This window comes from Symphalangus syndactylus, chromosome 4 (assembly GCF_028878055.3).
Source record: "Symphalangus syndactylus isolate Jambi chromosome 4, NHGRI_mSymSyn1-v2.1_pri, whole genome shotgun sequence".
NCBI lineage: Eukaryota > Metazoa > Chordata > Mammalia > Primates > Hylobatidae > Symphalangus > Symphalangus syndactylus.
The window spans coordinates 138,604,675-138,621,021 of record NC_072426.2 but is presented as its reverse complement, the minus strand read 5'-3'; the positions used below and the strand labels follow the sequence as shown (position 1 = coordinate 138,621,021).

At 35.8% G+C, this 16,347-nt stretch overlaps 1 protein-coding gene across 8 annotated transcripts in view; it reads right to left on the bottom strand.

Moving 5' to 3' along the window:
- Window positions 1–302: 302 nt before the first annotated feature.
- The window catches only part of KLHL2 (kelch like family member 2), a 115,857-nt gene continuing 99,812 nt past the window's right edge, over window positions 303–16,347 (bottom strand). For 6 of the 8 annotated variants that reach the window (XM_055276322.2, XM_063638349.1, XM_055276323.2 and 3 more), the window contains 6 exons: window positions 12,670–12,867; window positions 11,851–11,952; window positions 10,057–10,185; window positions 9,257–9,397; window positions 5,458–5,601; window positions 303–1,418 (listed from right to left, as the gene is read on the bottom strand). In XM_055276322.2, the coding sequence (XP_055132297.1) occupies window positions 1,390–1,418; window positions 5,458–5,601; window positions 9,257–9,397; window positions 10,057–10,185; window positions 11,851–11,952; window positions 12,670–12,867 (743 nt within the window). In that variant the 3' untranslated portion in view covers window positions 303–1,389. Of the gene's footprint in view, window positions 1,419–2,067; window positions 2,132–5,457; window positions 5,602–9,256; window positions 9,398–10,056; window positions 10,186–11,850; window positions 11,953–12,669; window positions 12,868–16,347 lie in introns of all 8 variants that reach the window. The other 2 variants (XR_008657290.2, XR_010120599.1) reach the window with 1 other exon arrangement.

Here is a 16,347-nt window from a genome sequence, read left to right as displayed (position 1 = left end):
TCCTTATCTCATCCCCTACCCATATCAGGGACACAAAAATATAAAAAGTTTAAATTTTACCAATGCTTGACAGACCTCTCCTTGATAGTTGAGGTTACTTTTCTTTGGAAAGAACCATTTTTATTGACTTCAGTTATTCATTTAATAGTTTTGTCGTGTAGAGGTCAGGTCACTTTGGCAATAAATTAAAAATGCAGATTTGTGAAGTGACAAAATACACACTTTATAAAAGAGCAAAAAAACTAACAGGAAACTTTAACACAAAACTAAATAGATAAAAATCAAGAACACTGTGAAACAAATAATATAGAAACTTTTATTCAAAGATAATTCAAGAAAGACATGTTTTGGTCATTTTTAAAGTGAGATTAATTGAAGATCTCAGAAAAACTGTATCTGATCAACACACATGGCTACTCACAGAAAGTTCTCTCTTCTGTTAATAGCAGCTAAATGTATACACACAGAAAAAATTCCAAAGACCATGCAAATTCAGTTGAATTCCATACATTCATTATATTCATCAAAAACCTGCAGTAATGTTCATGCCAAAGTGTTAAAGAAAAAAAAATTAAAAATACACACCAAAACATGACCAAGATTAAACTAAAGAAAATAATAAATAAGCATAATTTATATTGTATTTTAAAAAGTTTGGCATCACACATATTCAAGTGTGTTACACCAGGTCCATTCCTCGGAAGTGGCATTTAAAGTGTTAAGCATTGTTAAATATCAAAAAATACAACTCTGTTTTACAATGTAGTACTGGCATAATTCAAAGTACTGTGCCAATTATAAATAGTATAATCAAGTTTCAAACATCTTTTCAAACATATTTAAAGGAAAGCATATAGACACACATTTATATGCACATAATTTATTATATTCATGTAATCAAAGTTATTTTATAAAAGCAAACAGTTTATCCCTCAACTAGTTTGTATACTTACGTAGATTTTAATATCTGTTCAAAGATTTTCAGTTCCTGGTATACAGATTTTTAGAAGAAATAAAGATAAAATTTAATTTTACAAGAACACACATTACTTCATCCTCCTCCACAAAATAATCTGTAGTCATTCAAGGTTGATAAGAACTAGTCTTTATGAAAGCAACTGTTGTCTAAAGACTACAGATTAAGTCCTGCAGTCCAAGTTTCTTATGAAAATTCAGTCAGCTGCTGCTCATTGCAGAAAAAGCCTACACGGTGCTTCTACCAAAAATAATCTTCAGTATCCGAGGCCTATAAAGGCAGACGATCTTATCTTCTGCTGAGACTTAAAGTGCAGCTACAAGTTTGGAGAAGTGCTAGATTCTCAGTCACTTCACAAATACTTGTTGAAGGCTGTTTCTCATGTATAAATATGCTGAAAATGTCCTTCAGGCTCATAATGGTTTATCAATAACTGTGACCCCTGAGCAAAGAAATGAAGAGATAAAAAAGAAGTCACAGGCAGCATTCTGTATCTCTGAGAAAACACTCAATTCTTTATTATAATACGAAGGCAGGAGGAACCATACAAATCATGTATCAGAATCTCTTTCTTAAACTTTAGTAGTGTTATCATTTTAATCTAAATGACAGTGAAAACTCTGTTTAGTTATGGACTAGTTAAATATAAGACTATTTAATCCAGAACTAGTCTTTTCCTCTTTGTAACAATTTAGAAAATATACTCAAAAGGGAACACAGAAACTTTTCAGCGTGATGGGTATGTTCATTATCTTGATTGTGGTGATGGTTTCATGGGTATATACTATGTCAAAAGTAATAAAATTATATACTTTAAAAATACAGTTGACCCTTGAACGACATGGGGGTCAGGGGTGCTGACCCTCCACGCAGTCAAAAACCCATGTATAATTTTTTACTCCCGCACAATTTAACTACTAATAGCTTACAGCTGACCAAATGCCTTACTGATACAGTCAATTAACACATATTTTACATGTAATATGTTATATATGTCATACATGTTATGTGTTATATATTGTATTCTTAAAGTAAGCTACAGAAAAGGAAATGTTATTTAAAAAATCATAAGGAAGAGGAACTATATTTACTATTCATTAAGGGGAAGTGGATCATCATCAAGGTCTTCATCCTTGTCTCTTCACATTGAGCAGGCTGAGGAGGAGGAGAAAGAGGAGAGGTTGGTCTTGTTGTTTCAGGGGTGGCAGAGGCAGAAGAGGTGGAGGAGGTGGAAGGGAAGGCAGGGGAAACAGGAGAGGCAGACACACTTGGTGCAACTTTAAGGAAATACACTGTAATTCCTGTCTGACTTTTTTGTTTTTTCATTTCTCTAAAAATGTTTCCACACAATACCAATCCTCCTTCCACCACTTTCTTCAGTTACAGTGCACATATCATAGAAGGGCCCATTTCATAAAATAAGTCATAAACAGTCTTGAATAACCAGAACCCTTTTGCCAGACTGTCTAATGTCAATTTGTTTCCTGACATTGCTTCTACGTCTTCTTCATTGTCTGGCAGTGGTTAAGAAGCACTCATCTCCGTCGAGTCATGTTCTGTTAATTTCTCTGGTTTGGTATCTATTAGCCCTTGAATTTCTCCAAGATCCGTACCTTGAAACCCTTCACCATCAACCTTTATAGCCACATCCATGATCTCTTTCATGATTTCTTTGACTGGCTCTGTCAAAACTCCGGTGAAGTCATACACAACATCTGAACACAGCTTTTTTCCAGCAGGAATTTATTGTTTTGGGTTTGATGACTTTCATAGCTTTTTCTATAACAATGATATATTCAATGGTGTAATCCATCCAGACTTTCACGTTTTCTCTGTTGAGATTCTCTTCCATAGCACTGGCAATTTTTTCCAAAGAATGCCATGTATAATGAACCTTTAAGGTTCCTATGGTCACTGGTCTAGAGGCTGAATTACACACATTGTGTTTAGGGCCAAGTAGACCACTTCTATGCCTTTGGTGTTGAACCCACGGGGTTCTGGGTGGCCAAGGGCACTGTCCAATATCAAAATAAAAGGCAGTCCCTTACTGGCAAGGTACTTCCTGAACCTGAAGCATAGATGGAACCAGTCCAGGAAAAGAGTTCTTGTCTAGGCCTTCTTGTTATACAATCAAAAGACTGGCAGCTGGTATTTATATTTTCCCTTCAAGGACTGGGGGTTAGCAACTTTTTAGATAAGAGCAGTCCAAATCATAAACCCGACTGCATTTGCACAAAATAGGAGAGTTAGCCTATCCCTTTCTGCCTTAAATTCTGGTGCTCGCTTATCTTCCTAATAAATGTCCTTGGTGGCACAGTTGTCTGCATTAAAAACTTGTTCAGGCAGATATCCATTCTCCTCAATAACTTTCTTAATGGCATCTGGGAGCTCATCTGCTGGCCCCTTGGTTGACAGAAGCTGTTCTCCTGTTATCGTGACATTTTTTGAGCCAAACCCCTTTCGAAAATTATCAGGTCATCCTTTGCTTGAGTAGGCTGAGGAAATTCTCCAGCTTTAGATCCTTCACCTTCCTTTTGCTTCAGGTTGTCATATAATGACTGTGCTTTTTCTCAAATCATGTTAGAGCTGACAGGTATGCCTTTCTTACAGCAATCCTGCACCCACCAAAAACCAAAACCAAAAAGTCAAAAATAATAAAAATAATAAAAATTTAAAAATTAGCTGGGTGTGATGGCACACCCCTGTAATCTCAGCTACTCAGGAAGCTGAGGTATGAGAATCGTTTCAATCTGGGAGGCGGAGGTTGCAGTGATCTGAGATCACGCTATTGCACTCCAGCCTGGGTGACAAGAATGAGATTCTGTCTCAAAAACAAAAATCCTGCAACCACATAGAAGCTGCATGTTCAACACAAGATAAAAAGGGATTTCACAAAAAGTGTGAAGTTTTCAAAACTGCTGGGATGGCTGCAGGGATGGCTTCATGAATTTCCTTTTTCCTTTTTACAATGATCCCTACCCTGGATTCATTTATTTTGAAATGGTGGGCAAGTGCAGCAGCAGACCTCAATCCATGGTATATCTCAAGCAATTCAGCTTTTTCTTGTAATGTCATGACTCTTCTCTGCTTCGTTGAAGCACTTCCTAGCATCATCACCAGTGGCACTTTGTATGGGTCCCGTGGTGTTATTCAAGGTTTATGATATTGCAGTAAACATGATGAAAAATAAGGCAGAACCATGAGAGAGAACTTTTTACTGAGATACGCATCGCTGAAGAGACAAATTGCTCTTTCAAAGGTGATTAGCGCCCCACAGCTTTTTAAGTGGATACTCACAACAGCTGAGCTCACCAATACAGCAACAGGAGACAGCTATAAAATTATTATAGTAGTACAGCAACATACTATAGTTAATTTCATGCAGTTATGATTTAATCTTGTATCTTTGTGGTTTGTTCACATTTCTCTGGACTGTGAATGACACCATCTATGGTTTGTGGGTGTTTGTTCCCATAAGAGTTTGTGTGCATGTGTTTTGATAAATTTTAACTTTTTGTAATAGATTTGTGGATATTTTGTAGTAAATGATAAAACAGACTAATATCTACATATATTTTATGTGTTCATAATCTTAATTTTTTCAATATTTCTAGGTTATGCAGTTCATCTGAATTTTTTCAAACTGTTACAAATCTCCAAAAAAAATTTTCCAATATAATTATTGAAAAAAATCCGCATATAAGTGGACATACACAGTTCAAACCTGTGTTGTCCAAGGGTCAACTGTACGCTATGTATTCTGTCAGTTTATACCTCAATGAAGTTGTTTTAAAAATTCATCTAATATTCAGCCATGTTATACTGGAATTCTACTGTACACAGTTCTTCTAAGTACTGTTTTGAATGATACATAAGCAACAGTGATGGTTAATGAGTTTAAACATTTTCTTCCTCCACTATTGGATCAATTTTGTTACAGAAATATTATACTATTAAAAGCAAGATAAATATAATTGAAATAAACAACAAAGACTCGCCATAATATTTATTAAAATTATCATTTATCTTACTAAGAGAATGGACCAAAAAATCACATTTTATAACTCAACCAGTACTATGCTTAAGAAAGAAAAATTATTCCACAGCCTCACTATAATACTATCTCATGGAGCCGCACCACAGCGGAATCCTATCCTATTTCTTGGACATCTCAGGAATTAAAGCCTTGCCACATATGAATTCTTCTCCTCTGCATACAGATTTTAGCTACATTAAATTTTATTACATGATTTTGTATATCAAAGATTTGGGATTTTGAATACAAATGACTGTAGAATGACAAAAGTATACTGGTGCTTTATTTCAGTATACACACAGCCAATGTTAATCATCTTAAGAATAAGATATAAATTACACCTTGAGAAAAGACTTTATTCTTATAACAGAAAAACTTCGTTAATATAAAATTCATAATGAGGTCATCTTTTTGTACGGAAGTTGACTTTAGAGACAATTGTTACCTGCGTAACTTCTCCCTGTGCTCATACACGATGACACAACTGTCCATTTATCGGTTGTTGGGTTATAATATTCTACTGATGCCAAGTTACAGGAACCATCGTCCCCTCCGACAACATATAACAGACCATTAACTGCACAAACTCCTTTAAAAAATTACACAGAGAGAAAACAATTATTTAAAAAATTTGGATGAATATGAGTATCACTGTACATGTTTAATGAGGTAATCCCAAGACACTAATTTCTTTGAAAGGAGGCAAGAAGAGAAAATAGTGAGCATGTAAAGAATTCTTTTTATATTAGGATAGCCAGGCACCATGGCTCACGCCTGTAATCCCGGCACTTTGGAAGGCCGAGGTGGGCAGATCACTTGAAGTCAGGAGTTCGAGATGAGCCTGGGCAACATGGCGAAACCCCATCTCTACTAAAAATACAAAAATCAGCCAGGCATGGTGGAGTGTGCGTGTGGTCCCAGCTACTCCAAGAGGCTGAAGCTGGAGAATCACTTGAACCCAGGTAGGCAGAGGCTGCAGTGAGCCAAGACCACACCACCGCTCTCCAGCCTGGGCAACAGAGTGAGACTCTGTCTCCAAAAAAAAAAAAAAAAAAAAGAATTCTTTCTATATTAGGAGACTATAATACCACTTCTAAGCTCCCACTGAGTGTCATTTATGCAGTAGTTACTTTATATATGCATTATTCTACTTAATTTTCACAACATTATAGGTTAGAAACTATTTTGACCCTCATTTTATTTTTTTTAAAAAAATAAAAAGTCAAAGTCAGCTACTTAGGGAATCTTAAGGAAGAAAATATATGTTAGTAGAAGGTAAAAATATTCTTAATTTTAATTATCACGCTGAATGTTTAGCTATTTTATCTCCCTTTAAAGAGAACAATATTATTTATCTATTAAAATAACTCTTTTCTTTGCAAAAATTCAAAACATCTAGAAAAGTATAAAGAAAAAAAGATGACCTCCAACCTTATGTCTCTTAGAATAATGACCATTAAAATTTTGATCTCTACTCTGGCTAACTTTTCTCTATGCATATATACTCAGATACTTTCTTTTTTAACCCCAAAGTAGCTCACACTACATATGCTACTTTATTAAATAACTTACCCACCCTGGCCAACCAACCTACCTTGGACATTTCCTCAAGTTAATAAATATAAATGTAATTTTTATGTATGATAGTTTATTTAATCATTTTTTTACTGATGGATATTTAAGTAATTTTGATTTTTTTGCTGTTACCAATGATGTTGCAATGAACAAAGATACCCTGAATAGTGTTTTGAATACTTGAGCAATTTTTCTTAATATAAATTATTAGAAGGAAAACTCCTGAGTCAAATGGTAAATGCCTTTAAAAAGCTATTTCAATGTAATTTTTTAAAAGTACATTTAATATCTTATAAAAAGTTCAGTGCTGCTATGAACTTATACTAGAGGGCATCAAAGAATCCCAAAGAATGCTGCCCAAATCTATAAAACTTTGTAGGAAAAAAACTCATACCATTTTAAAGTTGTTCAAATACTTAAAAGCAAGAACCAAATGCTGCTGCCACACAAGCTCCACACAGTAGTTACATGTGTATGCAACACTCTATTTCAGCCTATTGATGGACAACATAGGACTGTGAGAGAAAAAATGATCTCAAAAATGGCCCTGCTATGATGGAAGGCATGAACAAGGAGACTATATTGTCCTAAAGAGTTTTCCCAATTATATCTACGAGGGGCTCACAGATTAAAGAGCATCCCACTGCAGAAAGGGAGGTTGGTCCATACATCCATTTGAATATATTAGCTATAAATTCAGAAGACATCAATTTTACTAACCCACTAACTCACAACACCAGATTCCTTTTAGGCGATTGGAGCCGAATCACTTTGCCAAAAGGATGCACTTTCCTGCAGTGTTTGATGGCTCCAGTTTATTCAGTTTACTTCAACACAATCAAATTCATATTGAGAACCTATTACAGATGTGCTAGGTATTAAAGCTCTATACATAATCATCTAATTCAAATTTATTTCATTTTTACTCCACTCTTGGTGTCATAATTTACCATACTTATGAAAACTTTTGAAATCTGGCTTGTAAGCTGCTTGCTATTTCAAATTTATATGGATGCTTTCACCTCTCCCCATTTAACACTGAATACATGTCCTCCACTCTTTGCCAGCTTAGTTCTTTCTTTCCAATAATTTAGGTGCTTGGATGAGGTTCTTAGCCTAGGTTATTAAAAAGGAAGAGCTGAATAGATCTTATCAGAAGTTCGTTTCAGATTATTAGGAATATGGAATGAGGCTGAGATTTTAAAATACTCTTATGAACTTAAATAATTTTAAAATAGATGCTCAATTGGATTACATTGTATCTTGTAAATTATAGAAGTAAATAATTCAAATTTTGTTATTTGCATAGAAAATAAACATAATTCATTGAGAAGGAAAAACAAACTGAAAAACAAGCTTTCAGATTTCTCTCTCTTTCTGATTATCAAATAAACTCAAGTAATGTTGTCTAAATCAAAATATGAAACAACGTTTCAACAGAGAGACTTATATCTTTTTCCTAAATCCTACCCTTTCCCACACAATTTTTTGAAGAACAGGATAATGATAGCTCTATATATACAAATTATCTCTTTATTCTTCTACGTAAATGAGTGAATTTTGATATAAAAACAATTAACACATATAGAGAAAAAATAAGATTAGTCTAACCTTTAAGAAAATATTCATAAAAATCTCAAATTGCAACTAAATTTCCTAATCCAGGAAGACACATGCACAAATCACCATGGCTTTTCTAACTTAATGTATACTGGAGTCACTTATTCTACTAAGGATCCAGATTTGAGGGTCTTACCATCGAACGAACTGATTACCATATACAACTGACTAGATGACGTGCAAGGCCAAACAGAATTAATTATAAATTCTGGTCTGCTGCTAACATTATCTGCAGTTCCACATACTTAGTCTCTCTTAGTAATCACACTTCTTTAAAGAGAAACTAAGATGAGCGCTGATGGAAGGGGGGTGTCCAATGGTGTACAGTAAGTTTGAGACTCACCACGAACTTATTTTACACTATGAGAAATGACATGAAGATAATGGCATTTTGAAGAATCCTAGCATTTCCTGAAAGGCTATGTAGCTATCTTGAGTCTATTTCCCATTTGTATTTCCCTTCCTTGATTCTTCTTTTTAAGTGGTTAGTTCCCTAATCTTGCAGTTCTCTACTTTCTTAAAATTATTTGTTGTTGTTGTTGCTTTAGTTTTTCCATTTTTCTGGAAATCCTGAACTGTATTCAGCTAGGGTTACCTTTGCAGACTTCCCCTCTAGCTTTAGATAATCAACTAGCTTTTTAACCTAGTATAAATATGTACTCAACTAGACTAAATTTCCTGAGAACTAGAATCTCTAGTATATGATACATACATAGTAGGCACTAAAATATATCTGTTGTAAGAATGAATGAATTCAAGTATCATTTAAAGGGTCTACTCCTAATTTAATTAGTCTCCACATTTATCACCAAAAAGTAGCAGCTAGCAGAAATGATGAGTTTACTGAAGTGTCACAACAACCTGTTATGTTCCAGAGACTATGGCAGGCATTCACTTCATAGGATTATTATGTAAGTTTCTGTCTTTAAAGAGGTCAAAGTCTATCAGGGAACCCAGATCAGTAAAAGAACAATGGAAACACACAGTGATACCAGTGAAACTTAAAATAAAATTCAGCTTAAGTTTTATAACCTTAAACTGACAGATACCTGCATTTCTTCTGCACATGTTCATATCTGCAACCTGTCTCCATGCATTAGTGGTGGGATCATACACTTCAACACTTTTTCGTACTAAAGGGCCATCATGACCTCCTACAGCATACAATAAATTGTTTAACACACCAACACCTATAAAACACAACCAGCCAAATAGAGGGGCAAAAAGAACAAGAGATTTATATCATATTAGGTTTATTTAAATGACTTGTAACTAAAACTTTTGAAGTTATAATTCATAATAAAAGCAAGCTGATACTATAGCCTACAATTTAAGAAATGGAAATCAATAGAATTAATGATTAAATAAACATCTCAACAAACTATTATTCTGAAAAAAGAGGCATGTCAAACAGAATAAAAATATTAATAATATGTAGGCGAAACACAGGGAGGGAAAAAGTCCTTTAATGTAATCCTTTTGAAAACAATATCCATAATAAAATAATCCCATATTAAAGCACAAAATTTTAAGAAATATACATGAAAAGACTTGATTATTAAGCAAGTTCCCCAATAAGCACTAAAAACAAAAAACTAAACGGAGTGCTAACAACGTGAATATATAAATGAAACAGAAATGTCTATGGCACTTAGACATTAAATTTTAAAGTAAAATTACTTTGTAATTACTCCCATTACCTGCACAATTCAAAAGACATTTAGCAGTGCCATTAAAATCAGCATATCATATATTTTCAGATAATGTAAAGTGATGCCACTGAATCATTTTACTTTAACTATTTTCCATAATTTTTGTGCTTCAATTGCTGAAACAGGTTCACATGTACCTGCTCCACTCCGCCTGGTGCTCATTTCTGCTATATAGGTCCACTCATTTGTTGTAGCATTATAGCATTCTACTGTGCTAAGACACTGACGTGATGCTCCATCATAACCTCCTACAGCATAGAGCAAACCTACACATAAAATCACAAAGAAAGCCAAATTTATTAAAAAACAAACAAACAAAAAACACTATTTTTTCAAGCCAGAAAATATTAATATATTTTCCTTCATGGCAGCAGAGTTTCCCCTTAAAGTGCTGCTGATTTTTATGAACTATATTAGGGTCTTGCCTAATGGTGACAGATGGAGTAATCAAATAATATTATGAAGATCTGCAGGGTATAGCTGATGATGTTAATTTTATACTTTCATCAATAATCTGATAAAATAGCACACTCATTATATCTTTAGGCAACACTATTTGATAAGTGAACAACATCCTGTAAAACAGAATTAAATAACAAAGTTATCCTAGGAAATCGGAAAAAAGGTTAAATCAAAAATTAATATCAGAATGCAATGCAATATTACTTGGCATTAAAAAGGCATGAAGTACTAATAAATGCCTCAGTATAAATAAACAAATCTTGAAAACATCACCCTAAGCTAAAGAAGTGAGTCACCAAAGATCACATACTGTATGACTAAAATGTTCAGAAGAGGCAAATCTCCAAGTGATAGAAAGTAGACTAGCAGTTGCTGAAGGTTGGGTAAGATATGAGTAAGAGCTAAGGGAAGCAGGATTGCTTTTAGAGGATAATAAAAACGTTTTAAAATGAATTGCAGTGATGGATGCACAATGAACTGTATACATGAAATGGGTGAATTGTATTGTACGTGGATTATATCACAATAAAGCTGTTTTTTTCTAAGTGCAGAGATTACACCTACGATGAGGAGGGGGTGGAAACTTGCAAATTTGCCCAAGTCAATTAAAAAAAAAAACAAAAAATAATACTTAGAGCCTTCCTTAACTTTTGTTGGGAGACAAAGTAGGATATAAATAAATAACTGTGGCAATCCATCCCTTAACAGCCAGATATAAAATTACACATTTATGTCACCTGAATGGTTCCCCAAAACAACTGTTAAAATCAGTTGACAGTCTTATATAGCAGCAGTCCCCAAACCGCAGGCCATGGACCGGTACCTGTCTGGAACCTGTTAGGAACCAGGCTGCACAACAGGAGGTGAGCGGCAGGTGAGCAAGTATTACAGCTGAGCTCTATTTCCTGTCAGATAAGCAGTGGCATTAGATTCTCACAGAAGTATGAACCCTATCTTGAAATGCACATTTGAGGGACCTAGGTTGTGCACTCCTTATGACACTCTAATGCCTGATGATCTGAGGTGGGAACAGTTTCATCCCAAAATCATCCCCGCAACCCACCCCTGTCCATGGAAAAATTGTCTTCCACAAAACCAGTCCCTAGTGCCAAAAAGGTTGGGGACTGCTGTTATATAAGTCAAACACACACGTGTTATATAAGTCAAACACACACAGTTATATAAGTCAAACACACACACATACACACACACACACACACACACACACAGAAAGGAGGAGGGATAAAGGGAGGGGGATAGAGAGGGAGAGAAAAGGCCTTCTATAAGTTGATTTATATAGAGAAGCTAATTTTAAAAAGAGGATAACTGAAATTTTACAGTAATTACGACTTTTCTTTTTAAAATGATAATTAGCTTGCCCATTCAGAAAACTAAAGTTGAGATTACTGGAAGAACCACTCTCAAGGATCAAAAAGCCATATGTACCTGAAAGAACTGCCAACACCTACCTCCAACAACACCCACACCAACACTGCTCCTCCTTGTATTCATGGGAGCTACATGAAACCACTCATTAGACTTTATGTTGTATGCTTCCACAGATGACAAACCTATAATAAAGCAAAACAGTCTTCATTTCCTTCTCTAAAAAAAGTCAATAGTTCATATATATGGAAAAATACTTCAGGTATGTTACATTGGGCTAAAATTAAGAGAAGAAAATGGTGGAATGTAAACACATCAATTACATGAAAAACAGGCACAGCTTGTTTTCCAGAAGGCTCCTACCTAAGCTACTGACATTTATAAGCTTTTAAAACTTGATGACTGATACTGATGCATAAGAAAGAAAATTTATATACTCAGCACTCATATCATTTAAGGAAATTCTTGATAAAATTTTAAACTTATCTTTAAATACCAGTTAAAACCTCACATGTTGTAATCCCAGCACTTTGGGAGGTCTAGGCGGGCAGATCACGAGGTCAGGAGATTGAGACCATCCTGGCTAACATGGTGAAACCCCGTCTCTACTGAAAAATACAAAAAAAATTAGCCGGGTGTGGTGGTGGGCACCTGTAGTCCCAGCTACTCGGGAGGCTGAGGCAGGAGAATGGCATGAACCCGGGAGGTGGAGCTTGCAGTGAGCCGAGACTGTGCCACTGCACTCCAGCCTGGGCAATGGAGCAAGACTCCATCTCAAAAAAAAAAAAAAAAAAAAACACAAAAAACCTCACATGTGCCCTAATGTTGCCACAATTTATTCCATAAACATGACTACTACGTTAATTTTAGCAGCAATGTAGAAGAGATGAAAAGGAAATTACCTGTACTCCCATCAAAGCCTCCCACAGCGTATAACAATCCATTTAACACAGCAGCTCCCAAAGTGCTTCTCCGGTCTCTCATGTTAGCAACGCTGGTCCACTGGTCCTTCACAGGGTCGTAGGAATCTACAGTGCGAACTCTTAATGAGCCATTAAAGCCACCAACAGCGAAAACAAGTCCAGCCATGTAGACCATGCCTGCAAAAGGAGTACAGCATTTAATGATCAACATGCAACTCAACTACCACCAATATCCAAAGATTGCTTTCTGATAAGTCTATAGCTGTTGTCAGAACATGCTACTCTTAGGAGGAGCCTGATTAAATAAATCCTTGAAAATGCTATTCATTTGCAAGAACATCCAATTACTAAATTGTCTTTCTTTCTAAGATTATTATTATTTCTTTATTTCTTTATTTTGAGACGGAGTCTCACTCTGTCGCCCAGGCTGGAGTGCAGTGGCGCCATCTCAGCTCACTGCAAGCTCAGCCTCCTGGGTTCACGCCACTCTCCTGCCTCAGCCTCCCGATTAGCTGGGACTACAGGCGCCTGCCACCACGCCCGACTAATTTTTTGTATTTTTAATAGAGACGGGGTTTCACTCTGGTCTCGATCTCCTGACCTCGTGATCCGCCCGCCTTGGCCTCCCAAAGTGCTGGGATTACAGGCGTGAGCCACTGCACCTGGCCTTCTTTCTAAGGTTATTAAAAAATGCAATGGCACAGCCTAAAGTACCATGTTGACTCTTGGTTTTTTTAAATATCAATTTACAAGCTTAAATAATGAGCCATTATTTTCCAACTACTTGAACCTGTACTCACCTCCCATAGCTTTCAATTTTGGATCTTCTAGTGGACATTCTTAGAATGAAACTCTATACGCTTATAATTTATTTGCATAACGTATTCCTAGTTTATCATGTTAGTGGGCTAAATCAGGGGTCGGCAAATTTACAGCCTACAGGCTAAATTTGGTCCACCGAACTATTTCTGCAGAACCCATAAGCTAAGCATGGTTTTTATATTTTTAAATAGCTGAAAAACAACCAAAAGAGGAATAATATTTCATGACATGTAAAAAGCTATATGAAATTCAAATTTCACCATCCATAAATATAGTTTTATTGGAACACTGCCACACCCATTCACTTACATATGGCTGGTTTTGCACTATAGCAGTAGATAAGAAGCTGTGACAGAGACCATATAACCACAAAGCCTAAAATACTTACTCTCTGGTCCTTCAAGAGAAAGTCTGCTGATCCTTGGGCTAAAGAGATATTACGGAATCAGTGAATGGAGAAACTGGACTGCTAGACTCAGGTTTCAACCATCTTTTCACTTTTCTCAACTTTTTTCATGCTGCTGTCCTAATCGGACAGGCTCCTATCACCATCCACTCTGTTCTCTTTAACTCTGAATCCTCAGTTAAAGTTCCACATTCTCTATGATGCCTTCCCTGTCCACTTTAGCCTAAAAGGGATTACATCCAGCTCCTGAACCCTAGAGCAAATAACGTCTATATCATGTACTTGAGGTTTAATAAATGTACCGTCTATAATATAATTACTTTAAATTGTTCAAATTTTTATTGTTCTTAGTTCTATAATGTTTATGTCCCTGTGCCAGCCTGAGGGCAGGCAATGTGGCTCACAGTTCTCTGAATCCCTGTAGGGAGAACTGGAATCACCAGATATGTTTGACGAGCTCAATGTTTTGCAGATGTTATCAGGCAAGAGGTGCACCTCTACCCCTTATTGTCTTACCCTCTAGTGCTTTATTCCCCCACCCCTGTAAAAATACACGGAAACGCAGTCCTCCATATAGCAACAAGACATTTCCAGTTCAGACGAAGTTGCCTGTTTTGGCCCCCTGCTAGCACAGAATTTAACAGACCTCCTAAGAGGGCCTGGAGACTCATGAGCAGCAACATAGCAGGCAGCATGTTTCAGCATGAAACAATCCTGTATCCCAAAATCATAACTAACTCCAGGGAATGTTCATTGTGGGAATTTTGCCCATTGCAATTTTCATTTTCCTTTCTCTACCCACAAAATAACACTACAAATATGCCATCTCTTAGAAGTAATGTAGCATGCTTACCAAGTTTTAGAGAATTTTAGGTCACAGAGAAGAAGAAAATAAATGAATCAATCTATGAAGTGCCCCCCACCAAAGGCTCTGGGTCTAGAGAAGGGATTGAACTAAAATAAGTATGATAACCTCCCAAAGTTATCAGGAAACTGAAGTGCCCAGAAGTTTAATTACACAGTTTATTAAAATTTGGCCAAGTTTACACAGTTAAGGACATTGGCTCTAATCTGAAGGAGGGAGAGGGAAGAGGGCATGATGAAGATAAAATTTATTCATAGTTACCCAATAAGTAAATAATACATTTTGCAATAAAATGAGTCAAATGACTTATGGCCCCAATGAAAAGGGAACTGTATTAGGAATCAGATATGAATCAAGAAACCAGTTAGTAAATGGCAAACAAGACTCCACTTCCAATAGTAACGATAAAGATAAAATACCTAAAAATAAACTTGCCAAGAAACACAGAGAACTATTGGAAGAAAACGTTAAAAATCTACTGAAGGATATAAAAGAAGACAGGAGTCCTATCACTAGTTTCATAACATAGTAAAACATATTATAAAGCTCAGTAACTAAAATTGGCTTTGTCTTGATGCATGAATAGCAAGACAAATCAATGGAAGAGAACAGAAAATTTAGAATAAAACCAAGTAAATGTGGAAATTTAATACATGATAAAGGCAGCATTTCATCAAATGAATGGAGACAGATAAGTCAATAAGGGGTATTTGGACAACTGACTAGCCATTAAAAACCAAAATCTATACCTTACATCTTAGACTAAAATACAGCCCAGAAATCTTAGATATATATATTTATAAATAAAACTGTAAAGGTACTAGAACAACAAATGTTTTTAAAATATAATTTTGTCATAGGGTAGAAACCTGGCAGATACCACCTTAACCAAGAGAACAAGGTTACCCTCACAAAAAATAATCATACTAAGTCAATTTAACCATGGAAAAATATCAGACAAATCCAACTTGAGAGACATTCTTCAAAATATCTGACCAGTCCTCTTCAAAGAATCAAGGGCATAAAAGATAAGAAAAGATTCTGGGACTATCTCAGATAAGAAGATATGACAACTAAACGCAAAGCAGGATCCTGGAACAGCATAAGGGAATCAATGGAAAAATGGTAAATATGAATGAAGTCTGTATTTCAGTTAATATTAATATGCCTATGCTAATTTCTAGTTTTCATAACTGTATCACAGTAAGATATTAATATTGGGGAAAGAATATACCAGAATTCTTTGTTCTATCTTTGCAACTCTTCTGTAAGTAAAATTATTTCAACATAAAGTTTTTTTTTGTTGTTGTTTGTTTGTTTGTTTTTTGAGACAGAGTCTCACTCTACTGCCTAGGCTGGAGTGCAGTGGCGAGGTCTTGGCTCACTGCAACCTCCGCCTCCCAGGTTCAAGCGATTCTCCTGCTTCAGCCTCCTGAGTAGCTGGTATTACAGGTGCCTGCCACCATACCCAGCTATTTTTGTATTTTTAGTAGAGAAGGGGTTTCACTATGTTGGCCAGGCTGGTCTCGAACTTCTGACCTTGTGATCCACCCGCCTTGGCCTC